The sequence below is a fragment of the Neolamprologus brichardi genome, chromosome 5, assembly GCF_056152115.1.
Source record: "Neolamprologus brichardi isolate AB-2024 chromosome 5, ASM5615211v1, whole genome shotgun sequence".
In the NCBI taxonomy this organism is placed as follows: domain Eukaryota; kingdom Metazoa; phylum Chordata; class Actinopteri; order Cichliformes; family Cichlidae; genus Neolamprologus; species Neolamprologus brichardi.
Window position 1 is genome coordinate 19,624,101 of NC_142108.1, and position 25,320 is coordinate 19,649,420.

The 25,320-nt window shown below is 39.7% G+C and overlaps 3 protein-coding genes across 3 annotated transcripts; 1 reads left to right on the forward strand and 2 right to left on the reverse strand.

Moving 5' to 3' along the window:
* The first annotated feature begins 2,511 nt into the window (after positions 1-2,511).
* cplane2 (ciliogenesis and planar polarity effector 2) lies at positions 2,512-6,491 on the forward strand. The gene is made up of 5 exons (XM_006783150.3): positions 2,512-2,870; positions 3,957-4,109; positions 4,258-4,382; positions 4,487-4,626; positions 4,864-6,491. The coding sequence occupies exons 1-5, from the start codon at positions 2,759-2,761 to the stop codon at positions 5,081-5,083; spliced, it is 750 nt and encodes a 249-aa protein (XP_006783213.1). The 5' UTR covers positions 2,512-2,758; the 3' UTR covers positions 5,084-6,491.
* Positions 5,715-9,954, reverse strand: LOC118453676 (rho guanine nucleotide exchange factor 19). Its single transcript, XM_087841324.1, has 12 exons — positions 9,824-9,954; positions 9,372-9,542; positions 9,228-9,292; positions 8,852-9,126; positions 7,300-7,460; positions 7,059-7,211; positions 6,847-6,976; positions 6,694-6,768; positions 6,366-6,458; positions 6,130-6,278; positions 5,831-5,995; positions 5,715-5,760 (listed from the first exon to the last, which is right to left on the reverse strand). Exons 1-12 carry the CDS (start codon positions 9,952-9,954, stop codon positions 5,715-5,717), a joined length of 1,614 nt encoding a protein of 537 aa, XP_087697450.1.
* A 699-nt stretch (positions 9,955-10,653) lies between these two features.
* On the reverse strand, positions 10,654-20,985 carry ddi2 (DNA-damage inducible protein 2). The gene is made up of 10 exons (XM_006783147.3): positions 20,859-20,985; positions 20,533-20,704; positions 17,987-18,116; positions 17,551-17,817; positions 17,339-17,465; positions 17,047-17,174; positions 16,232-16,360; positions 15,939-16,042; positions 15,542-15,734; positions 10,654-13,230 (listed from the first exon to the last, which is right to left on the reverse strand). The coding sequence occupies exons 2-10, from the start codon at positions 20,668-20,670 to the stop codon at positions 11,723-11,725; spliced, it is 2,724 nt and encodes a 907-aa protein (XP_006783210.1). The 5' UTR covers positions 20,671-20,704; positions 20,859-20,985; the 3' UTR covers positions 10,654-11,722.
* Between the last annotated feature and the right edge of the window lie 4,335 nt (positions 20,986-25,320).

A 25,320-nucleotide genomic window follows, 5' to 3' on the forward strand; every position in this document is an offset into this window, starting at 1 on the left:
ACCCAGAACCTTCTTGCTGTGTGGGGCGACACTAACCATTGCACCACCATGTCGTCCATATAATAGTGCCTCTCTATGCAAAGTATGCAGAAATTTTATTTGAACTTGAGCATTGTCTCCATTGCATTGATCTTTCCATACTATCCCAATCTCCACTTGTTGTGATCATCTGTTTCTGGAAACCTGAAGCTCAAGCTAAGGCCTGCTACGATGTAGGGTTTGAAGTTGGATGGTGGCTCTGACATGGTGTGACATGTAGGCAGATGAGCTGCAGAAGCAAAAGCATCATCATTATGCATTGCAGCTAATAGTTGCTCTGTTTCTACTAAATACTAAAAAAATCAAGAAAAGTAAAAGATAGTGGCTTACAAATTACAAATTACAATGTCTTATTAAATAGTGTTGGGGACAGGTTGAGTTGTCTTAGTTCTTAATTATTTCAGAGCAGAGCGGTGCACAGGCACACATATTCAGACCAGGCTGTTTCTTAGGTCTATCTAAAGGCCTAAGGCTCAGTGGCCTTACTTACTTTAGCAAATGCACATGCCCCTCTAAAAGGCTTTACACAGGGTAACATCCCAACATGGACCCAACATGATATGAACCCATAAATTAGTTGATGATCAAACCAGCTTTTATTAGTACAGCCTCACAGAGCTTGTTTTTCCATGTTTGTCATGCAGATGGAATTGATAAGGCTTCGTTACTTTGGCAAGGTGGGGCAAAATGTCACACCTACTCATGAGTGTGCTCCTTCATACCCACAGCTGTGATTAATCACCCCTCTGCTCAGTTTAACTGGAAACTCATTGACACTGGGTCTTTTGTGTCAAATCCCCCTTACACATCCTTAAAATGAGCACAGTTAAATTATAAATTATGAAAGATAACGTGACCTTTGTGGCTTAAAGTTAAGACTGGCAGCTCACACAGTGATAATTATTATAATTATAGTATATTGCTTCACACAGAAACATCTCCGCACCCCTTTCTCACACATAGACACAAAGACTCACATGGACCCCAGTCATGGGTGCGGCTAAAAATGTCAGACCCCCTTGACAACAGTTCAACAACAGTTTTGACACATTAAATATCTACAATCGGTGTCATGTTCCAGTCCAGCTGGATCATTAAGGGACCAAAGCCACAGCCACAGCCACACCCGGTGGTACACACAATTTCCCAGTAGCCTATAAAAGACTCAGTGCATGATGGTAAAGGTTTTAAGACAGACAAAGGAGAATTTACTATGGAGAAAAATGGGAGAAATTTCTCTGAGGATTCAGGATTGCTAAATCAGCACAGCACCAGAGAACACAAATTTACAGGTCAGCTGGACAAAACAGACACAGATATACTTTAATATATATTTATAGCACTGCAGGGAACATATTAGCTAAAGAAAAAACTAAATCAACATGTATCAAAATTTTGTGGATTTTATTTTAAAATCTCTATTATATAAATGACTATTTCAGATCATTTACAGCCTACGGGAAAGGTGCAGATCACTGGAGACATTTTTCAGTTCACTCTTGATGTGAGTGAATTTTCTCCAGAGGATGTCATCATTACATCCTCCAACAACCTAATAGAGGTGCATGCAGAGAAGGTGAGCCCTGCAGTCAGGCTGGTGTAAAATCAGATGTAATCTGTGACAGTAACTTAACTGATGGCCTGAGTTAGTGAATCATTGACAAGTTCTATTATTCATTTATTTAAATGAAATTAAAGCAATGCACTGGCTTTAGTTGTTTGATTGTGTGTTAACTTTTAGAACTGTATTTGTCTTCTTTTGTTGTGAAACAATACACTTTTGATTCAGGACCTGAAATTTGGATTTATATCTTTTGCTGTCTCTATGGTGTTTTCTTTGAATTTGATGGCTTGATGGTTTCTTTGATGGTTTAACTTTCTGCTTTGTTCTGTTCTCATAACCTCTGTTTTTGCCGTGCAGCTGGGTGAAGATGGCACAGTCACAAATACTTTTTCCCACCAGTGCAAACTGCCATCTGATGTGGACCCCATATCTGTGAGCACGTCCATGGCGAGCGGTGGGCTCCTGACTGTCAGGGCTCACAGAGTGTGTTAGTGTATAATTTCTGTGCATTTCAATTAAAACACATCAAGCCTCGTTTTATTTGAACTGTCTTCTTTGCTCCGTTGTATTTTTTTACCTGTTGTAACCTCAACATTAACTGACTTACAAATAGAGTTCGATGGAGTTTAGCGACCTCAAGTGTCCGGGGGAAGGACTGGGGGAAAGTTTTTTTTTTAGAATGTAACATTTATTTTCAAATGGGAAGGAAACATACGGAGACATACAGTTGTTAAAATAAATGCAAATAAGAGTAAGTAACTTTATCATATTAAAAAATATCAACTGTAAAATATCCAACGAAAAACTACGTTGAATTATTTCATCTACAACGGAATAAAGCAAATAAAAGAAGTAAAGAGTATTTACGAGTAAACCTGAAGGCAACACCACAATTTGAGGGAAGTGACGACATAGGTTGTCAAGGGACGCTTTAGTTTACGGAAGTTTTTGCATTTTGCCGACAGCGGTTGTTATAATTTATATTTATGTGTTTTTGTGATTGGTGTGGATGCTTTAAATGTTTTATTACTGCAGTTCAAGCCTGTAACAAGACAACGTTTAAAAAAATATCCTCTGGCCCAGACGGGAACCGACTTTTCGCCTTTTTAAGCGACATACCCGAGCTCTGTGTGATGCTGTAGCTTTGTAACCGACATGGCAAAGGTTCCTCCCCCAGGATCAGTCGTAGTCGCAGACTGGCATCGATATAAAGACAGTAAAGAGTATTTCAGCAAAATTCTCCACAAGAAGAGACGGAGGAACTTTGGTAATGTCAGCTAAATCGATATGTTTCCAAATTACAACAGTTTTGTCTTTTTTTTCTCCCCCAGGGGACCTTACGCACTCATATGTAAAGAAAAAAAGTATAAGTATTCAGAAATACCACAAATTCTTGCAGCTGATTTATTGTGACTGAGACAACTTGAAGTGCAGCCACTCATCAGACAAATGCAAAAACGTTTTTAGGCAGCATCTGTGTTTCACTGGAAATCAGCCATAAAAAGTAGCTAGCGAATAAATGTGCATTTATTTCAAACCTCAACATTATAAGGGTTTTTATGAAGTACAAACTCCCTGTTTGTTGTTGTTTGTGGAGGATAAAACCCCGGAATAATTTATAAATAGATTAAAGCAACCCACGAGGCTGTAAAATATTGGATTAAAACATATTGGGGACGATATTTTTAGCTGCACCATTTCTCGGTGAACAATCAGCTGCGGCAAATGGTTTTATGCATACATTGCTAAGTAGGCACCAGTGTGACAGAGTGAAATATGAACCATGGACAGTATGGGTACCTACTAGGAAAGAGACAGCCACAAGCCTTAAGGTGGGACTGGGATCACATCAGGGAAAGTCTCTGGGGCCCCTTCTTGTTTGCAGTTGTGATGGACAGACTGAGTCTCTGTGGATTATGATGTTTGCAGATTACAAGATACACTTGGGGTGTGCTAAGAAGACATGGCAGCATTTTAAATCATGGATTTATGACACGCAAGGAGATAAACAGGGGAGAGAAGGATGCCATAGTGGCATCTTTAGTTTAGTTTACTAAGATCTCCATTAGCTGCAGCATTGCTATTCTTCCTGGGGTCACTTGTGATAGAAATGCCAAAATCTGGCCACAAGTAGCACAAGTAGTCGGGGACATGCTCCACCCTCTGGTTTTGTTTGAAAGTTCTTCTTGATGTCCAGAGATGACCAAAAGTGCTGGACTTTCCTCCACGGTCACTCACTAAATGTTAATGGGGTGCTTTTAAAGACAAATTCTATTAACCTATATCCTATTCTATTATCCTGACTCAGGTGTGCAATTTCTTTCAGTGGTCCTTTTTAAAATGTGTATTTCAGGCCTTTTGGAGTCTCCAGTGATGCCCCCACATGTAGCTGTGGACACAGTTCATTATAAGATCTTCATCTCTGGTAAGAGCGGAGTTGGGAAAACTGCTATTGCTGCACGTCTTGCAGGCATGAATATTCCCAGCATGCACCATGAAACCACAGGTAAGCCATTCACACTGGTGTAAAAACACAGATTTTTAACTAGATTATGTAGAACTAAGTGAGCCTGTTTATAAAAGTAGTTTACGTTTCAAAAAGTTAAGAGGCTGACAATGTCACTAATATTCTTTGTCATCTTTTGTTTCTTAAGGCATTGAGACAACAGTGGTGTATTGGCCAGTGAAGTTAAAAGAAAGCAGCAGAGTGCTTTTCTTCCGTTTTCAGCTGTGGGACTGTGGAGAGAACGCCTTACGCAGATTTGACCATTTGCTTCCAGTATGAATGAGATAAAGCAAAGACTTAAACAATTATTCTAGATGTGGAAAACAAACAAACAGATTTCTGTGTTTTGTCTGATCTCCTTTCTGTCTCTCTTCCAGTCCTGCAAGGAGCAAGTGGATGCGGTCCTCTTACTATTCTCCTTCACAGACAGGACATCATTCGATGATCTGCCAAATCAGCTCGCCAAATGGTCCGAGCCATCTGTCAGGCGTGTTGTGAAAATGGTGGTTGGCACCAAGTATCCTTTTATCTTCCTTACAAATAGTTGGAAACGCCAATCAGAAGTAATCATCCACTTTTCTATGGGATCATCTGTGGTTCTACGAGACCAGGAGGCACAACTTTGAAGTGCCAAACCCCCCCCCCCCCCCAAAACAAAACAAAAAAAAAAACTAAGACAAGTCTGTGGCACAAACACACTCATTACATAAACATATTAATGTACAACCCATACAACCCTTAATGTTTCCTTCAGATTCGACCTTTTCATGCACTGTGATGTGGCAGAGCGAGATATAAGGGACTTCCAGGAGACATGGGGTATCCCGGTACTGCGTACAGGCGGGGAGGTCACAGATGGGCTAGGCGACGTAGCCTCACTCCTCAACTGCCTTGCAGAAAACCTGTGGCATCAGGACTGCGTTACAGCTGGCTCAGCCAGCCACCATTCGCAGGAGACAGTGACTCTGCTTTAAAAATGAACGTTGTTTTAAACAGCCTGGACTGAACCAGAGATGAGGGTGCTCACCTCTGAATGGGGCTCATGTTGAGATGATGATACTACATTACTTATATTACTTGGCTCCAAATTATGTATTCTATTAAAAAAAAAACACAAACAAAAAAAAAAAAAAAACCCCAGTAATACTTAAAAATAAAATACAATACAAAAAAAAATCTGAAAATTAAGTTTTGGATTATTAATATCACCTCAAAACATCTTTTGGTGAGAGGATATAAAATGCCACTATGGCATGGTGAGCATATTAAATATTTTGTCCGATTGTCATGGTACACACTTGTACTCCAGAAAGTGAATTAGAAATCATTTTATTATTAATTAAAGTTAACCGCACACTGCTTAAAAATTAATTGGTATTTTAAAGCAAGTCAGAAACAACAAAAACGTCTGTAGCGATGATCTAGCTCATCGTGAGGTTAGTGGACATTTGAACACAAAGCGCACCGAGTGCATCTTCACCAAGAACAGTGCAAAGCGTAGACTGAACCACTGATGAACCTTAAAAAGTGAACAAGTTAACGTTGTTTCAGTTGTCAGTTACATGGAGCCAAGTTTCGTCTTTAAAGTTTAAAGCTGCTAAAAGGTCAGTGTCTCGATGACAGCGCCTTCATCCATGCCTCTTTCTCCGACCTGTAATTTAAAAGAAGGCCATCAGATGGTGAGGGGGACTCCAACAGTTACAGATTGTATCCACTCTTGCCTTGTGTCTGTAGCGATTATCATTGCAGTCGGATGTCCAGTTTGAGTTTTAGAGAGATGTAGCAGGAAGGAGCATGAGGGCAGACCCAGGACTTCAGTCTTCACAGGCTGAACGCTCACGTGTTCTGGGAATTGAGCATGGTCCATTACTTTAAAGCGCTCATCTCTGAAAGGGATGGGAAGTAAGATTAGGAGCACATTTTCAATGTGGATCATAAGATCCTATTTTTCGTTGACTTGCACCAGCTTGGACTGTACAGAGACTAAAAAGTTTGATTGCTAGGATTGCTTGTCAAATACTTTTTCATAGAGACGATCAAAAGGTCATTGAAGAGGTGGAGGTAGACGCCAACGAATGACATTCTTAATTTATAAGTGCTCTCCTTGGTCAGCTGTTTCAGGGCTCCGTGGTGCACCAGGAAACGCTTGCTTGTGACCAGAGGAACTGACTGGATGGATGAAGAAGACGGACTCTGTTACTGCTGCAGGTTAAAGAAGACCACTATGTAGTCTATTAAAAACATTTGTGTCATCACCTTAACTTTTCCAAAATCCAGCAGCATTTCGAGGCAGACCAGCTCCTCAATCTGTTTCATTTTTCGGACCCCCTTGTCACACTCTGTCACTATCTGGGGTCAGAGTAGTGCAGTTGTAAAAGAATTAGGCAGATTTTTCACTTAAATAAAAAAAGCTGTCAATACTGAAGTGCAGAAATTCTGTTGCAAGTAAACATTGCATTCAGATTGGCAAGCATAACATTTTTTTTTTTTTAAACAAGATCAAGTATAAAGTAGCAGAAAATGGAAAGTGAATCATTTTCTCTCGCATGTCTTGGCATGAAAGTACAGATCTGAAAAGCATTACCTCATGAATGGCGTCTATTGCTTTTTTAAGGTTTGAAACTGAGTCAGAGTCTGGCTCAGTCAGTTTTAGGATGCTCTGAAATGAAAGAAAATGGAAACCTTAGCTAATGGAGCAAAAATCTGTTTAACAGTTCAAATCTCATCAGACGTTTACCTCCAACAGAAGCTTAATGCGAGTAATTCTCTGGAAGGGAAGGACGAGGAAGGACTTGAGGGTCTTTCTTTGACACACCGGGTCACTCTCGAGTTTCTTCAGGGTATACAGAAAAATTCTGTTGTGCTGCCTTGAAAAGGGAACATTTAACAGAGTTTGCATTGCGAGGTGTTGAGAATGCATTTGTATTCTGAAATACAGAGTACACTTACAGCTTTTCATTCATAAGGGCTTCTTGGTACATCATATTCGTCACATACGGCACATAGAGAGTCTGGAAATGTTTGCAGTGCTGGAGGATGACGTCGCCAACCTGAGAGATCAACACGTTCTCTCCCAGTCGGCTTTCCAAATCCGTAAGAAACCTAAAAAGACCCCAGGAGCCCAACTAAGCTAAAACATCAGAACAACCTGCCCATATATACAACAAGGTGCTACGTGTGGAGCTCTCACTTTTCACTGGCCACCATCACGTGTTGAATTTTGGAAAACAAGATGTGATGTTCTGTTTGAGACAGAGTCTGCTTGAGTTCCTGTGACTTATAAAAGTGATTTACGGCCACGCCGAGGCTCCTTAGGTAAGATGCTTCTGAGCCGATGAGCTCGAACATGGTCTTTAGAGGAAGAAAAGGAGGAGGTGGGGGGTTATTGGCAGTCAAACAAAATTTAGACAGCTTTATCTACAACGAAGGTAATAGTGTTTCAAAATACCATGTCAACAAATTCCATAAAAACCAGAAAGAGCAGCTCCTGTTGCCATACAATTAAATCCTGATGTCAGCAGAATATTTTTAAGCACTCAAATGAACTGAAAGAAATTACCTAAAAATCCAAAATATACCTATAAAAGGACCTCTTTTTGCAGTTCCCCTCATTTTAATTTCCTGGTAATAGTTCTTAACCATTGCTGTGGATTAATTGAGCTCACTCTGGTTTTCCAGTTTGAGCGGCCTGTTTAAGGTCACTGCAGAGCATCTCAATCTGCTTTAAGCCCAGACTTTGACTACGCCGATTCAAACCTTTATTTGATGCTTCTTTCTTTCTAACCTAAGTACACTTGAGCTTCAGGACATGAACTGATGGCTGGACATTCTCCTTCAGGATTTTCTGGAAGTCTTTAGAATTCATTTAGATTTTGGAATTATTCCAGAAGATACCTGAATTAAAAAGTTCAGCTTTTGTCTCAGAGAATATTTTCCCTCATCAAAATGTTTTTGGCAAATGTGAGATGAGCCTTTGTGTTTTCTGGGGGGTCAGCAGTGGGGGTTTTTTTGCCTTGGAATTCTTTCATGGATGTCATTTTTGCCCATTCTTTCTTATTGCTGAATCATGAACATTGACCTTTAAGGAGACAATTGAAACCTGCAGTTCTTTAGATGTTATGGGTTCTTTTGTGGCCTCTTAGATGAGTTGAAGCGCTCTTGGAGTAATTTTGGAAGGTTGACCACTTCTGGTAGGTTCACCACTGCTCCAAGTTTTTACCATATATGGATATTGGCTCACTCTGTGATTTGCTGGAGTCCCAAAGCCCTTAGAAGTGGCTTTGTAATCCATTCCAGATGTCTTTTTTTTAGTTTGTGGCCTGACATGCTGCTTTTTGAGATCTTTCATCTTATTTCACTATAAATCAGTTTTTAAGTAATTTCTTGATTCGTCAGGTCTGGCAGTAATAAAGTCTATGGTGTGGCTAGTGAAACTGAATTAAGGTTTCCACAAAAAGGGAGGTGAACACAATTCATGATTTCACAAATGGAATTACTTAATTAGTTTTTTACAGGACTGTACATTTGCAGTCAAACATACGCTATACAGGTAAAGACTGAAATGTTGCGATCAAACAAACTTGATGCAGGCATATTTAACTTTATTAAAGATCCTAAGAGCAATATGAACACTTATGCTCTGCTTCATGAGTGTGATTATAATGTACCTTCCAGTTTAGTTAAATTGCATGCAACATCTCTAATACATGAAACATGTTTTTTTTTTTTACATTTTTGCACACCTCTTGAAGGCGAATCTCTCTGGCTGTCAAGCTGCTGAGTAGACCAGATGCCTTCACCTCATCCAGGTCTTGCCAGAGTGTACTTGGAGTCACCCTAATAGGCTGAGATCGAGGAGTTGCATGACGAGCGCTTCGCTGAGGGCTTTCAGCACGAGTCACCGGTGTCTGCAGGCTTTGCAGATACTTGGGAGTTATCAGTTCAGACAACAAACCGTCTTTGAGTCTGTGGAGATCATCTTTCATTGTCTGCAGACAGTAATCCTGATACAGTGGGACTGCAGAGCAGAATGAGAAAGACAAAAAAAACACCTTTACAAAAATTACACTTTAAAATTTAAATGTGATGATGATACCTTAAGAAGAAGGTTAAACTTACAAATATGAATGTACTTTGACTGGAATCGTTCACTCTGCAATTCCTCCCCAATCACATTCTCTTCTCTGGATTTATTAAGAAGGCCACATGCAGTTAGCTATAAAATATTTTTGCCAAAGTTAAGAGATCCTCACCTCATCTTACCCTTCTTTGCTTTTATCCGGATCACATTGTGCGGACGAGCTTGAGTTATCTTCCTGAAGTCCAGGTGGCAAGAAGATTTTCAATTTGGGTGCTGCCAAATGATTGTTTTTCAAATCCCATGTGCGCCTTAAAGCCACCAATCTGAGAGCTGGAGATATGCCTGAGAGAAAACTGTGACAGGATAAAAGATTTTATAGTTCTGGATAAAAAGGCTCACCTGTTTTGTACTCATTTTAGATTAAAGAAAATCTCATATGTGGGGCCAGTTCCCCCATTGCGTCAATTTGACTTAAAATGATGAAAACTTGAAAACTTTGAACAGGAAACTAATTTTGACTCTATACTTCACTACACTGCATTTGAAATTGAGATGCATTTAGTCATAATGAAGCAGTTTATAGCCATAAGTCTTTTAAAAACCATTGGCATCTTTCAGGGGCTGAGGTCCTTACCTGCAATTCTCAGGCTTGTTTAAAGACCCGCTGCCTCCATCAAGGCCTCCAGTGTGCTCTGCCCTGCTGTTTTCCAGAGAAAAGCCCTGACAGAGCATCTCTCTCCCCTCTGTGGTTGGTGACTGAGACATTATTTACTCAGTAGATGACTTCTAAACTAGTGTATGTTTGTAATGGGTTTTCTCACTGTGGGCGTCAGCTGTAGTCTGCAATTGATCTTTTACTAAACCCTGTCCAAAGTGGATGTGGATGGATCCTTCCTGTGTCCCACAGCCAATCAGACACAGTTTGAGTTACCAGCAGTCTGAGCGTTTAGCAGCAATCAAAAAACAAACTAGAAGCAGGTGTGTTTCTTTACATGCTCCTTCAGGGTTTTACAATCTATGGAGGCTTGTTTCTGCCACAATTAAAAAAAACAAAACAAAACAAAAAAACAACAACACAGCTGTAAGTCAAAGTTTGAGGTTATTATCTCAAAATTTTAATGTAACTAAAAGTGTCACATTATTTTCTTAGAAGTCTGAGTCAGTAGGTTAAACTTATGGATGTCAAAAGATCTTTTTTTCCCCCAGTGGTGCAGACAAGCTTCCATACCCAAGAGCAGTGGGCTATTTTTTTTCACTTTTTAGATTAGTCCAACTCATGGCAACATCATTATTTTGATACCACATATCCTTTAAGATGTCCATTTTAAAAAGTGGTTTATTTAAGATTATGGAGAATATTTTTTAAAAGCAAGATATGGAAACTCGTACTTTCTATACTTGGCATGTGTTTGAAAAAAAAAAAAAAAAGACTTAAAACTCACACACGTCTTTACAAATACTAGTTTCATTTTATTTGCAATTTAAAATTCCATACAAGATAAAAGTAAATAATTCAATCTGCCTGAACATTGTGGATAATGTACATGACTCAAATAAAGCCATTAAAAGTCCCGATAGATGACATACTGATGAAACGTCTGACATTTTTTTTTTTTTTTTTTTTAGAAACCGATTATAAAATAAAATATGGATGTTTGAACACATGATCAAACACTACGAAGAACTTACACAAAATAAAAGACTTCCTGAACGGGAGCTACAAACAGATTTGTAATCTAGACATGGCAAAGCGCTGAAAAAAGTGGATACATACAGTACAAGATACCTTCGGTAAATAACATACTGAATCAATCAATCCCATTTATGATCGTACTTCGGCAAACCCACTCGTTATTTTATAGTGATGATAACATTGACATGTTGGGTTTCCCTTGTCAATGGAAATTGTAAACTTGATCAAAAATGATCAACCCTTCTTAACTGCAAAAGTTCTTCCAACATTGGGTTGTTGCATTAGGTTTTATTCAAAAAAGGAAAAGAAAACCATTAAAATATCCACATTTGTGCTGAACAATCTCAAGCTCACCAAACAAAAGTTACTGTGGTATGAGTAGCGGGTAATGCTACTCCACTCTGAGATTGTTTTGTTTTATTGACGATTAACAAATTAGACAAGAGTAGTTGTATGATATGTCAAAGAGGGGGAATTACAATAATGTTTAATGGTTCAGTAATCAATAACGGGCATTTAATAATATATCAATGCTGAACGATGAAACGAGAAGAAAATCATTCTATGTTACCAAATCTCTAAAAACCAATCAAGTGGGTGAGGACCCAAAACATCTGCATGCAAACACACCTCACATTTCTTTTTAGCCAGAAAAGTATCAGCAGTTGTCCTGTTTCTTCTCGGATAGTCTGTACGACAAACCAAGAGACAGCATTTCCCTGTTTCTTTTACGTGGTCCCTGCTAAAAATGGGGACTGAGACATCTGGATTGGTAACAAGGTTCCAAATAAGACAGATGCTAATTTGGGAGGCCAGGGACTCACGTGATTGGTTTTGAGTCTAGGTGGGCACAGTGATACTGCGGGCTAGAAGTGCCAGCAGAGCTAGCTCCACAACCCCATGGGCTTGTTCCAGTGCCTCTGCAGCCTCCCTGGCAGAAAAGCCTGCTGCCTGGATTCTCTGGATGTGCTCGGCTGGAAACTGTTCTATAAAGGGATGTAGAGGAGGGAGAGGAGAGGCTGGAGATGAAGGCTGGGGAGTCTGAGCCAGAGGAGGAACTGATGAGGACAAGTTGCTTGAAACTTCCTCCGGTGAGCCCGCTGCCATTGACATAGGGCTGAGTAAAGTGTGCTCAGTTTGGAGGCCTAGGTTGTCTGGGGTATTGGTGCCAGAGGCTTGTCCATCTGCGACCCCTCTCCCATGCTGCCCCTCAGGAGGCTCCCTGAACTCCAGATCCTCAGGGGGATCAAGTGGAACCTCTGGCTCAGACTGAGAAAAGCTGATGTTACTCGCCTCATCTTGCCGACATCTGTCTGCCCTCCTCTCCTCATAGCTATGTGGACACTCTAGTGGTCCTTGTCCAATCACAGCCTCTACTGTATCACCGCCCAGATGTTCATCCTGGCCAGAGTGGTGGGGCGCAAGACACTTAGATGGTTCCCCATCAGACACAGCAGCAGCATAGTTGGCTTTGGCATCGCTTGGTTCTGCACCGGGTGTAATGGCAGTAGAGGGGGTAAGCTGGGTATTTTCGGGGATTGAGGTGCACGGTTCGGGGGACATGTTGTCTGTGTCCTGCCTGAATGGATTTGAAGGAGAGCAGGAGGTGCTGCGATTTTGTGACTGAGCACAGTTGTTGGATACCAGCAGCTCATGGAGCTCCCTAAGGGCAGATGCCAACGAGGGGATGCTTTCAGAGCTGGAGCAGTGCTCTCCATCAGGCTGATCCCTCTCAGAGCACACCATACTGTCAGAAGCAGTGGGAGACTTCATTTCAATTGAGTCAGGTTCCCTGGGAGCACCTGGACCGACTTCCGTTGTAACAGCAGTATCACACTCTGTCACCTCCTGCTCCATGGGCTGAATGGGGGAAAGTTCCTCTGAATGGGGAAGCATGGAGCTGTTCTCCACCTCATCTGATTCAGCATCCCCCTTTATGGCTCCAGGCTGTAGCTCTCCCCCTGGATCCTGGGATACGTAATTCATGTCTGCAGGAGGGGTACACGAACGCACAACATCTGTTGAGGGACTGCTTAGAGGGGGCACCACTGAGTTGCTATGGAGAGGCAAAGGGTCAGGGTGGATATGGTGAGGTATAGAAGCTCCATCCTCTGCTGGGGATGAAGGCTGAGGAAGCTCCTGGAAGCCAGGTCGATCCTGGCACTGCCCTGGTGCTAAGGTCTGCTGCATGGCGGCAGGGGCAGACTGAGAGCGATCCAGGGTTGGGTTCTGGGGTTGATCAGAGGAGAGGCTTTGGGAAGGGGAGGTGGCTGACGACGTTTGGCCTAAGGTTTTGGGTAATGAAAATGGTTGGGGCTGCGGTGAGGTAGTTTGTCCATCTGCAGTGTCTATCACAAGAGAAAATATGCCTAGGAATTAAACTGTGAACCCCAGTGTGAGACAGTAACTATGTCAATTTAATAGCTTTAGAACCAAACACAAATACATATTCTCTCACCCAAATTCTTCAATGCATTCTATACTAACATACTTTATTCATTATTCATTAATATTAATTATAATGAATTTCCTATTCCAATTCAATCAAATATAAATAATCACAAGAAATGCATCAGTAAATAACAACAAAGGTACAACACTGATTACCTGACCCAGCAGCAAAATAACAGCAAAATAAAAGAAACAAATAGCAATGGACTTAGCACTGGCAATGGACTTGTGAATTTTGCAGTACCTGGTTGGTAGGGCCCTCTCCAGCTGTCTCCAAATGCATCAGTGCTGTCCTGCTCAGGGGTTAGGGCACACACCACACACATCATGCAAAGGGACGGAGAAAGTTAGCAGTCACACACAGGGCATGCACCAAACTATCGGCCTTTTCACACACACAGATGTGAAAAGTGTCATCCAAAAATAATAAATAAATAAATCTAAAAATTCTCAGGTCTAGGTCCTGACAAAGAGGTTGCAGCGTACATCCCCATAACTAAACGTCAGGGGAGCTCAATTCAAAGGGTTGTTCAGCAGTTAAAACTGTGGGCTGATTAAACTGTCTCTCCTGACTCTAGTCCATTAACAACCTCCAGTCATTGCTGGGCATCACTGGAAACAACAACAAAGACTTAATGGGGTTCTTGCACAAATAATAATGTGAGTATTAAAGGGAAACTGAAGAGTCCTGTATGGGTGGAAAAGCACCACTTTCCACTGACAGTGTATCTGTGTTGGTAACTTTCTAAAGTAGGAGTGAGCGATGTCAAAAAATGACATAATTCCAATAAATTAAACTCTTATTTTTCAATATTTTCTTTAAAAAAACCTGTTTATACATTAGAAAAGTTGCTGGACAAGAAATGTTGTCATGTAATAATCCACTAACTTACAACACTCACAACACCCTAAAGGAGAAACTTCACTATAATGATGCCAAAGTATTTATTTGGTGCTGGAAGAGCTAATGACGAACAGTTTAACCCTTTATCACACAACTATCATGTCACCTGGACTACTGTGAAATCATAAAACAATTCTCATCTTTCAGGAACCATTTAAATTTTCTCTCTAGCTCAACACAGTTAAGGAGTTACCATACTGTAATGTCTTCATCTAGATAGAGCCGATTTTTCTCTCTGTGTTCAGACAGACCTACCTTGTGAATGCTTTGTGCTACTGTGATACACCAAATCAATCTTTAAAGCTCATATTCTCTTCTTTCCAAAACCCTTTGAATGTTGTGTCTAGCTCAAACAGTAAGAGAATTATGGTAATTTAAAAGAATGCTTGTAAACGAGTCTGTGACTAGACCGATGGCAAAAATAAAACGTTTGAAGCATTAAAGTGGTTGACAAACTCACACTGTCCACAAAGTGAGACGGCAGGGGACCGACAAGCTGCCATTAACCATAACTGATGTTTCCCATGCTAACATTTTGTCATAGTGAAGTTAAGTTTTTTTTCTTATATGTATATTAAATAGATTTTATTTAACAATTAGAGGACTCTTTAAATATTTAGTTAGATATAGATGTTGTCGGAGATTTTAAACAATAACGAGACGATAAGGCAACATTTAATCCTGTTTATGAATCTATTATTTCCTGGTCTGCCATAGATTCTGGTTCGTATAAATCCCCACCTACGTTTCTGTTGGCACAACATGTTTTTTTCCATTTGTCTGCGTAGGAGGTTTCAAGTTCTGCTCTCACACTCTTCAGATCCATCTGCACTGGAGTCTACATCATAATCAGACAAATTTTAGTTGTCCTATATGAACTCACTATAATGAAACAGTTTTGAGGAAGCACTTTCAGGGACATGATTCGCTAAAACCTAATCTGAAGAGGTACTTTTAGATCACAATACACCTGGTATGGACAGTAAGGATGGTGAACTTTATAAATGGTAAATATATGTATATATAGTTTAAATCATTTTGTTTCATTCGTCAGTTTGTTTTGTTTTAAGCCTAAAAAGCTTATTTCTGTTTTAAATGTGCTCTCATTTGCCTGACTGCCTCCTGTTATTTTATACTAAGGTACATTTAACTTGCTGAGGTGATGACATGAAGTGATCATGTGACTGCATAAATGGAGTTGAGAGTAAGAAGCTTTAAGTGGCACATGCAAATGTAGTTCCAACTGAGCTGGAAAAAAGCTCAATGAGAAACAGCCTGAAGTGCACACATAAACGGCTTCTTACCGCTTTCCTGTATGGACCTCTGAAGCGCCTCTGCCAGTTCTCTGTCAGCCAGCTCCTCTGGGCGGGCATCTTCACGCCCCTCTGTGCCGTACGCTAGCCGGGCACACTCTGGCAGCTCCGCCTCAGACAGAAAGCGAGTTTCTGTGCCTGTAGTGCCGATCAGGAGGACGCTCTTCTTCAAGTCGATCGAACACTGCAAGAAAAACAGAAATGTATAATCCTAAGCTTTTCTAAAGTTTCCAGTGTTAATGTTGTTGACTAATCATTTTGGTCAGCGATATTTCTTTTCTGAAAAAAATAAGAAGATAACTAAATAAGAACTGGTGCACGAGGGCAAAAACTCCCATGCGCCCGTTTCTCATGAAAACACCACTGCTCAGATAAAAGGAGCTCACACCTGGTGTCTCTTCAACATATCCAGGCCAAGCAGCATATCCATAGGCTGGTCTTCCAAAATGGAGAAAGAACAAGGAAGGAAGTCTCCCTCTATCTGGACCTGAGCTGGATTATGAGGAACAAAAAAAGGAAGAAGAAGAAAAAAAAAAAAAAAGAATCAATACACTGAAAACGTGATGCAGAGAGTTAAATTTGGATGTATTAGAAGGCATAGCAAGATAGTTAGGCAAACACGTGTGACTGTTCTGCATAAAAAGTAAAATTGTTCATAGTAGAAACACTCTTGACACAAACCCAAATGAACTCTGCCAATGATCTTCTGGGTGCCCACTCCTTTGGCGATCCCGGCCCAGCGTCTGTCCACCAGTCGCATAATGTTGCAGCGCTCTGCGCATGCTTGGCTCATGATGGTCATCTGGGCTCCTAAAAGTGGGGGAAAAAAATCAGTGAAAACTAAAACCAAAATGTGTTTAAAGATACCTCATATGTAAACCACAACTACACACCTGTATTTGTCAGCCTATATTGCATGGGTACAATCATATTTTCCACACCTAAATCTATCCACACCTATAAAGACCTGAAAGCTGCTATAACAGTCCTGTCTCCACCCGACAAGACTGCTACCCAGCCTGGGTGAGGAATCTCTACAGCAGCACCACAAGACACTTATTTAATGACTGTGAGAAACAAACAGAATCCCACACACTCTGATAAGTATTAGGCTGGTATTTTGTTTGTTTTCATACAGTCCTGCCTCGAGCCTCCGCCTTTAAGTGGCACATCTCCCTCTGATGCCACAGACAGCAAGGCGTTTGGGGTATTAAAAAGCCTCACCCTCAGACTATGGAGCAAGATTGACGACACTTTAAAACCAGTAGGATATCATTAAGCCTGTTAAAGAATTTATATTTTCTAACTGATGCCTGAAAAACCACCCCCCCAAAATAATGTGATTTATTCCTTTCAAAGAGAGCAAATTTAAATCATTTGGCTTTTTTTTTTTTCACATTGGAGAAAAATAAAAACAAAAATCTTTTAATTTTTTTTAAATGTAATTTTATTGTGCAGCCCCACTACTGTTCGTATCAGGATTTAATGTTCATTACCTGAGTCAACAAAAGCTTTCACAGGGTGGCCATTGACTTTGCAGTTAATGTACAGCATAACCACCTGTCCAAAGCTTTCTGGGGCCTCCTCCATTGCTATGGTCATGTTTTCTTCCACATTGTGCTGCCTAAAATAAATTCAACAGTAAGTGTAAAAGAAAAATCATAAATATTAAACCAAAACACGTAAGTGGCAGATGAAAGTGAAGCTGTGCCTCATAGGATGAGGATTACTATGTGTTGTGAATGTCTCTAAGTGATTAACGTTGAAAGCTTTCAGGTCTTTTCCTACCTGATGTCCTCTTCAATCTTTGCTTGGGCTTCCAAATCAAAAGGATCAGCGGTCAAAAGTCTGATTCTCTCCTGCTCCCTCTTGGCTCGATCCTGCTGTTGCTCCTGCAGCACTTTGGTGAAACGCTCTAAGGAAACACAATTATGCTAACATGGCCGATTCATTGTAAATTAAAAAACGACAAGCACACCCATTACTCTGTTTTAGTTCACCTAAGTCTCCGCTCAGCAGGGCCTCAGCGAGCGGTGGGTTTCTCTCCTTGAGGAGCGATAGCTCGTGTGGATTCGATAAAAGCATCTGCTGAAGTAAGGCGGGGTCGTCCAGCCCCTGAGGAGAGGACCCACGAAAGGCCATTGGCGTGGAAGGCTGTGCGGCACGCTGCGGTGGAGCCTGTTGCTGTGGTCGTACGGCACCACGTTGATTGGCTGAAGAAGAGGTGCCTGGGACTGTGATGGAACGAAAGTCAATACGGGGCAGACCTAAATAACAGAAAGGGTAAAGGGTAGAAGATTAGTGTACTGCATAACGACATTATTATTATGTCACGTCTCTCGTAACTCATTCAACAACAATAAGATTCAGATTAAACATTTCCCTGATTAAAATACATACAGAAACAACATGTTTTTTAGTTTTCATGTGTATTACCTGGGAAGGCGGGCTGAGCCGCTGGTGGCCTTCTGTCAGCTTGCCGGAGAACCACCACGTCTCCATCCTTTACACCGTATGTCCCCAAGGCACGAGTGAGGTCTTTTAGGGGCTGTTCAACATATGTGATCTGTACAAAAATAAAAAACACTAAATAAGAAGAAATCAACATGCATTTACATTTTATTTGACGCAGAAATGGGCGGACACTGGTCATACTTGAATAATGTGTAAAGATTTCTATTGATTCTTATCTGTTTCAATAGTTTATTTTTCTTTATTTTTTTGTTTGTTTGTTTTTTTTCCTAGTGCATGCCCATGCTACAATATTGTTTGGCCTGTCTGTTCTGTTGATAAATTGATATACTCAATTAATTAAATAGCAGTGGCAGATGTTGATTATAGTAAAAGTAAAAAGTAAGTAAAATATATAGCACATTTCACAGATAAAAATCAGAAAGTGCTTTACAATAAGATCAGACATACAAGTTAAAATTAATTAAAAGCCCGTTTGTATAAAAATGTCTTCAGCTGCTTTTTAAAGGAGTCAGTAGCAGAGTAGTAGAGTCTAGACAGCGTAAAGACAACGGCAGAGAGTTCCACAGCCTAGGTGCCAGTGCCTGAAAAGCCCGATCCCCACGTGTTTTAAACCTAGTACGTGGGACCACCAGTAGCCTCTGACCTGAAGACCTAAGTGCTCGGGATGAAGCATGAGGTTTCAACAGGTCAGAGACATACTGGGGAGCTTCACCGTGCAGAGCTCTAAAAGTTACAACTAAAATTTTAAAATGAACCCTAAAATTTACAGGCAACCAATGAAGAGAAGCCAAAACTGGAATAATGTGTGACCTCTTGTTTGTACCAGTTAAAAGTCTTGCAGCTGCATTCTGTACAGACTGAAGGCGATCCAGAGCTGATTTGTTGAGACGTAAAAAGACTGTTATAGTGCCAATATGCATCATTTGATCCCACTGTTACGTGGTTTCTTGGTGCGTATAATTACATTTTTGTGGATCTAAATTAGACTCTAGTGTTATGAAAATATAATATAAAAACTGGTAATTTTAGCACGTTGCTAGCTGGTTGCCACATGACGGCACCATAAAGCATGCGTAATTCAAATTTTTCAAATTTCAATTCAAAGTCTTTCTGCTTGACTGACAATGAGTTATCTTAGTACTTAACTGAATCTCAATTCATCAAATTAAAGCCACATTTCCCACGTGACCATCATAGGTTTGCATGACAAACTTTCAGGGGAAATACACACTTCTTAACAGGAATTACATAAAATTTCTAGAACAATTTTTTTGACAAAATGGGGAAAAAAGTTTCAATGGATGAAGTTTGGAATTTTCTTCTATTATGGTAGTATGGCTCTATGAGTAAAGCTCAAAACAAATGATGTATGTTTGAAGTCCCTAAAATATTTTGGAGAATGTCAAAACCACACTTTTGCAGGTACTGATATTTTATTTTCAACTCCTCATATAGAAATCACATAAACCCTCCAAATCAGATAAACAGCCACAGATACTATTTTTATTACTACTGCCACTTTTATTTAGCCTGGAAATTCCACTGAAATCTAATCTCTTTTAGAATGGAAACCAGACCAAGACAGGGGTTGATTAAATTTTCCAATACCAACCACTAAAGCTTAAATGTGAAAAAACACATTTTCACCCAACTTCAGTGTGATATTCCCCAGACACCACAACATGTTTCTCTTATTTTCTCTTTGTATCCGATGAGCTAACACGGAATGACCCTCTACTCCTCATCCTCACTTTCTGTTTCCAGTTTACCCACAAACACTTTGTGCAGACCAAAGTGTGTAAACGAAATGATATATATATTTGGAAGCCAGCAGAAGAAACTGATTCAGGGCTAAAACAAACACTTATTTTCATTACTATAAATATTATTTCTTAAATGTTATATTATTTTTCACTTTGCATTTAATTGTTTGATCTACAGTCAAGTTTAGAGTCTATTTTTCTTCCAATCTAACATAAACTACGGGTGCATGTGTTTAAAACTTTCTAAATCTGCCAGAATTAAAGACTCTGGCGAGTAGTTTTACTTTTCGCGTTATTACTCTATACCACTGCTGCACTAACTCCATTATCCCCTTTATAGCGTGCTGAAACCAAAAGCTCGTCACGCAGTAAAACATTTGGTAGGTTATCACTTGTTTGGGGTTCTTCCTTCAGCCCAGATAACGTTAGCCTTATATCTCGAGCTACCAGGCGTACAAAAATCACTAACTAACCCTGAATTAAACTTCTCCAACCATTAATTACCCAGACAACTATTAGCTTCCTTAGTTTGCCAGTGTGCTCACTTTTGCTTAGGTTAAGGCCACACACACTTTAGACGTGGGATACATAATTCTGGAAACGTGTCTGTTGTGGATAACAACGCAAGTTTCGTAACACTTCGTCCATCAAAACAGCAAAAGTCCGATTCATCCTAGCAACCCAGCTAGCTAGCTTAGCTGCTAGCTACGTTAGCTCCGTTGCTACATGTAGCATGGGTCTTGCCTGGATTTCCCCTGCTGGGATTCCTGATTCCAGCTCACAAAGTGCTACGAAGTCTCTCAGTTCCAGCTCTGGGGACACATCGAGGGCGAAGGTGGTTTCTGGGCGATCCCTCGGCGCGCAGAAAACGGTGACCAGCATCGCTTTTTTGGGGCAGGATCTGTGGACAAGTCCGCTGCAATAGAATGCGTTTAGTGTGGTGTAGTTTTTCACAGGGAACCCCAGTTAGTTTGTGGATTTCCCCCCTCTTAATTAAGCTGACTTTCTGTAGAAATTGCGTCAAAAGCGAAAGTAGTTACATGAAAAGAGAGTGACTGCTTTGCACTTACTGGTAAGAAGCCTGATGTCACAGTTTCTCTTTTAACAAGAGCCAAACAAGTATTGCAGCTCATTCAACCCGTTTTCCGGCATGTCGCAATACAGAATTTGCGGTCGTGCGTGCTTCTTCTTCTTCTTCTGTCGTTTTAATGGCAGCTTGCATCCGCGGTCGTGAGTAGTCTCTGTATTTTTTTTAAATGAACTTTATTGGACAATCAATGAGTATACAACACACAGACAGATAAAGTATACAGAAGAACAGAACATGAACACACAAAACCAGGGGTAAAAAAAGAATAAACACATATATATTGTTTTGAGAGCCTTTTTGTTGGTGGAGTCTGATATTGATTGTATGTACAATTCCACATCCTTAAGAAAATGACAGAAATATGGTGTTTTATTAGTAAACTTGAGTCCCTGTATTACACTGTCTTACACTTTTATTTTAACTGTGTTGTTTATTTATTGTAAACTGCACTATTTTTTATTTTTAACAAATAAATAACACTTTAAATAACACAATATTTTACCCTGTGATGATAATAATGATAAAGATAATAACAACAACAACAACAACAACAACAACAATAATAATAATAATTATTATTATAACAGTTTCCCATCTGACCTTCTTATTATCTTATTTTTTCTTATAATTTTCTTACTATTATTATTGTCTTTAAGTTTGTGAGTATACGTATTGGAGCAGCAGCAGTCAAAAAGGCACATCAGAGACTCTAATTCCTGAGTTATGAGGAGAAGCTGCTGCCATGTTTTTCCAGCAGCTTCATCAAAAGTGTGTGGTACGCCAGCAACTCAGACGCGAACAGGAAAGCCCTTTGGAGGATCATAAACTCTGCCCAGAAAACAAACAAACTAAAAAAACTTGCCTCTTTGGAAGAGCCTTTCAGCTCTCGCTGCCTCAGCAGAGCAGCCAGGATCATCTAGGACACTTCCCACCCACTAAGATGCTGTCATCAGGTCCACCTCATCATTAACAAAGAGATTTGAAAACAGCTTCAATGTAGCATTGAAGCTGTTTTCAGTCAAGGGAGAACTGACTGACTGATCAGCACGACAACAACACTCACTTTCGCACTACAGACATATGTTCCACATGTACAAATACACCCAAGTGCAGTTACTCAGCTGCTCTATTGTAATGTAGTGTATTATATTGTGTTTCTGTTACATTACATTAAATCAGTAATCTGATCTAATCTCAAGAATGAAAGTGTTCATTTCATTCGTTCAATTCTAAAGCTAGTATCTCAAGCTTCATCAGCAGTTCTGAAGTTTCACTGTTTTGAAAATAAAATGCAATATTATATATGTTAAATTTCTCATTTTTATAGGCTTACCTGTCTCTGACAATAAGACAGAAATAAAAGTGAATACTTATGACACATATGACTAGAATTTGTCCTAAATTTGTTTACACAAACAATGTGCTTAAGGATAATTTAGGTCTACTATATACAGGACACAACTTGTCCTTTATTTCTCTCTATTTTATTTTAAACCATCTGAATGTGCATAGGTCCTGTAGACATTTAAAAATGTTTGTATACTTATCTTTCTCAATCATCATTTAGTATCAACTGGAGGGAAAAAATATGCCAATAAACAGTAAAAAATGTGTACGTGTACATGTAGAACATTATGTGGTTCTCATGGTTGATTTCTTATGTGAACCATATTTTATGGTTGTTTGAGGGTTACATGCAAAGTTGTAAAGAATTTAAGGTTAGTAAAACAGGAAGGAAATAGTTTCAAAACAGGTAAAACGGGGTTAAACCAAAACAACCCCAGTAGTTTCTGGTACTGCATAAACTGTGAAAGGGAAAAATGCATTTAATTTATTTTAAATATGAATATGAATTAATAATGAGTAATAGCCACTGAGTTTCAACACAGTTACTATAGAAGTACTGACAGGAGAAGCAGTGATATGAAACCGGTTATGAGGACTTGCTGTATGAATGGAAGAGTTTTGACTTTTTTTGGATGGAAAGGGAAAAAATGACTGGAGTAAAGTCGGAGTTGCCACGGTAGCGCACAACATTAAATAAATCGCTTCTGTGCAGCGTGCTTTTTATCAAAAGTTCATGCCTTTACTGTGGTGTCAGTTTCCTTCGGGTTTTTTTTTTTTCATTTTGAGTTTTTCTTCTTTGCACACCCACAGTACATAAAAGGCTTTTCTAACCACATCTATCCTGTCCCTAATTCCAGGCAAATGTTGCCTCTATTGCAAGAAAAAAAGAAAAACCACTTGTTCTGCACATTCTGGTGCAGAGGCGTGATTTGCTTGGTGCAACCAAAGGTGTAGAAACTTATATGGGCTGGTTAGATGTGGAACAGCCAATGAAAAGGAGAAAAAGAAAATGGCTTTCATGGCCTTCATTTTTAACCTATGGCTTTCATTGATATTATTATTTTAAATGTGCTCTGTTTTTGTTCAAAGGTACCACATAACCTATAATGTATGAGTGGATGTCCATTAATGTAATTGCTATGTGTTTTCAAAATGGCATATTTGAGCATAGTGATGAATGATTCTGATGTAACTTCAGGTTATCTGCTCTGTATAATGTACTTGCACCTTGTGGGGTGTTGTTCTATTTGATGTTTATCTAAGTCTCAGGTTCTCAGAAGCATAGCTTTTAAGTGGTGCAAGGTAAGGATTTCACATGTAACTCTAATCTGACTTAGTGGTTGCCAAACCTTTTCTGGTATGTACAATTACGAAAGCCCACACCGCACATTGATTATCTTTGAATGTCTTTACTCTAACTATCCTGAAAGTCTAAAACAACTTTTTGTTCCCTCTGTTTCAAGTTACTCACTATGAAGCTCTGATCAGTTCCTCTTTAACGTCCCTTTGTATCTAAAGAAGTTGACAAAGAATCTATTATGTTTCAGGCTTCTGCTGATTGGAAGGAGTCACATATAAGCATCAGTTCCTCGTCATTTTTACACTTCTTTAAACATGTTTGATTTGCTTTAAAGTTTATAACTCTTCACTAATTTTGAAGCCTGTGATTTTTATTTTTGATAACTGAAGCAGTTGTTACTGGAAGCATGTATTGGGAGAGGTGTTGCTGTGATGTTTGCATAGTTTTGCAGGTTCTGAGAGGCATGCTCTCCATTTGACATAAGGCTACATGTGAACTGCTTGTGTTAATGTACGGCAAACCCCTTCCCCATCTCAGTGGTTTACAAACTTTTTTTTTTGCCATAGACAACTGCGGAGGTTATAGACTAAGAAGCTATGATCAGTTCCTGTGATCAGTTACACTATGTCAGCTAAACAAAGCTTTCAGCAATGATTAAAGTACACAAATGAAAACAGAAGACTTTCAAACAAACTTTTTCATAGTGTAGATTAATAGTGTTGTTAATTGATTTTTTAATAGTTTTGTCACTGATGTGCAGAGAGGATAAAACAACACATGTACTGATTTTGATATGTTGGTGTCACAATCACACCAACATGATGAATAAGTGTTTTCAGTTTACAACATTTACAGGCAATCTAGAGCTTTTTACTCATATGTATCTAGATTTTACTCACAGCATTCAAAGTTGAGAATTCTTGATTACTCAAAGATTAATGATAAACTTGTTTTATGTTTCGCTAGCTCATATGTGATCATCTCTGTCTCTGGCTGCAGTGTTAGCTTTACGTTGTCATTTTTGAAAAATGCAACAAAAACTCGCTGTCGTGTCTTCAGAAACAGCATATATCTCACACATGGTTCATCCTATGAGTCAATTCAGTAGAAGGTGTGTTCAAGGGACACTTCATGGCACAGTCCAGTGTACATATTCTCCCTTTGGCCTGCAACGTTGTTTATCTAACCAGGTTATTTCATCATTATTTACTCTGTTTTGGAGATTGAGGCTGCAGAACTGTTTACCTTGAGGCCAAGAAAGGTACACAGCAATGGAACGACTAACTGGCATTTACCTTATGGTATTCAACTGGAAACTTATCTCTTTCTAGAAGTCAGTAATCTGCAAACATGGCTGTGTGAGCGGTTTCTTATGGGAATCATTTCACAGTGCAGATGAAATTATTCATTGACCCATGTCAAGAGTTACAAGAGGCTGGTGTCGCAGACAGGATTTATGATCAGTGGTGTACCCTCATTTGTAATCTTACCTGTCTGAGTGCTTCCTAGAAAGAAAGTCATAGCAATATAAAACTGCTGACAAGGAGAATTTTTTTTTAAATTTCTGAAAAGAGACATTGCTTTTTAAATTTAATTGAGGAGCTGTCATGACACACTAAGGTCAGATATAAAGTTCCACTGGGTTCAGTGCTCAAACCAATTCTTTTTACATTTTACGTTCTTCCCTCGGACAATATCACTCAACATGCATTTTGATTGCTGTGCAGATGATACCCAGCTCCATCTATCCATGCAGCCAGATAACAATTAGTCGAACTGCAGGAATGTCTTAAAG

Coding starts and splice junctions, on each gene's coding strand:
- cplane2 (XM_006783150.3), top strand. CDS start 2,759: ATGGCAAAGGTTCCTCCCCCAGGATCAGTCGTAGTCGCAGACTGGCAT. Junction 2,871..3,956: donor GAAGAGACGGAGGAACTTTG/GTAATGTCAGCT, acceptor TGTGTATTTCAG/GCCTTTTGGAGTCTCCAGTG. Junction 4,627..4,863: donor AAAATGGTGGTTGGCACCAA/GTATCCTTTTAT, acceptor TGTTTCCTTCAG/ATTCGACCTTTTCATGCACT.
- LOC118453676 (XM_087841324.1), bottom strand. CDS start 9,954: ATGTCTCAGTCACCAACCACAGAGGGGAGAGAGATGCTCTGTCAGGGC. Junction 6,279..6,365: donor TGGATTTTGGAAAAGTTAAG/GTGATGACACAA, acceptor TCATCCATCCAG/TCAGTTCCTCTGGTCACAAG. Junction 5,996..6,129: donor TTGATCGTCTCTATGAAAAA/GTATTTGACAAG, acceptor CATCCCTTTCAG/AGATGAGCGCTTTAAAGTAA.
- ddi2 (XM_006783147.3), bottom strand. CDS start 20,670: ATGCTGGTCACCGTTTTCTGCGCGCCGAGGGATCGCCCAGAAACCACC. Junction 17,466..17,550: donor CCTGCTGAGCGGAGACTTAG/GTGAACTAAAAC, acceptor GTGTTTCCTTAG/AGCGTTTCACCAAAGTGCTG. Junction 17,175..17,338: donor AAGATTGAAGAGGACATCAG/GTAGGAAAAGAC, acceptor AATTTATTTTAG/GCAGCACAATGTGGAAGAAA.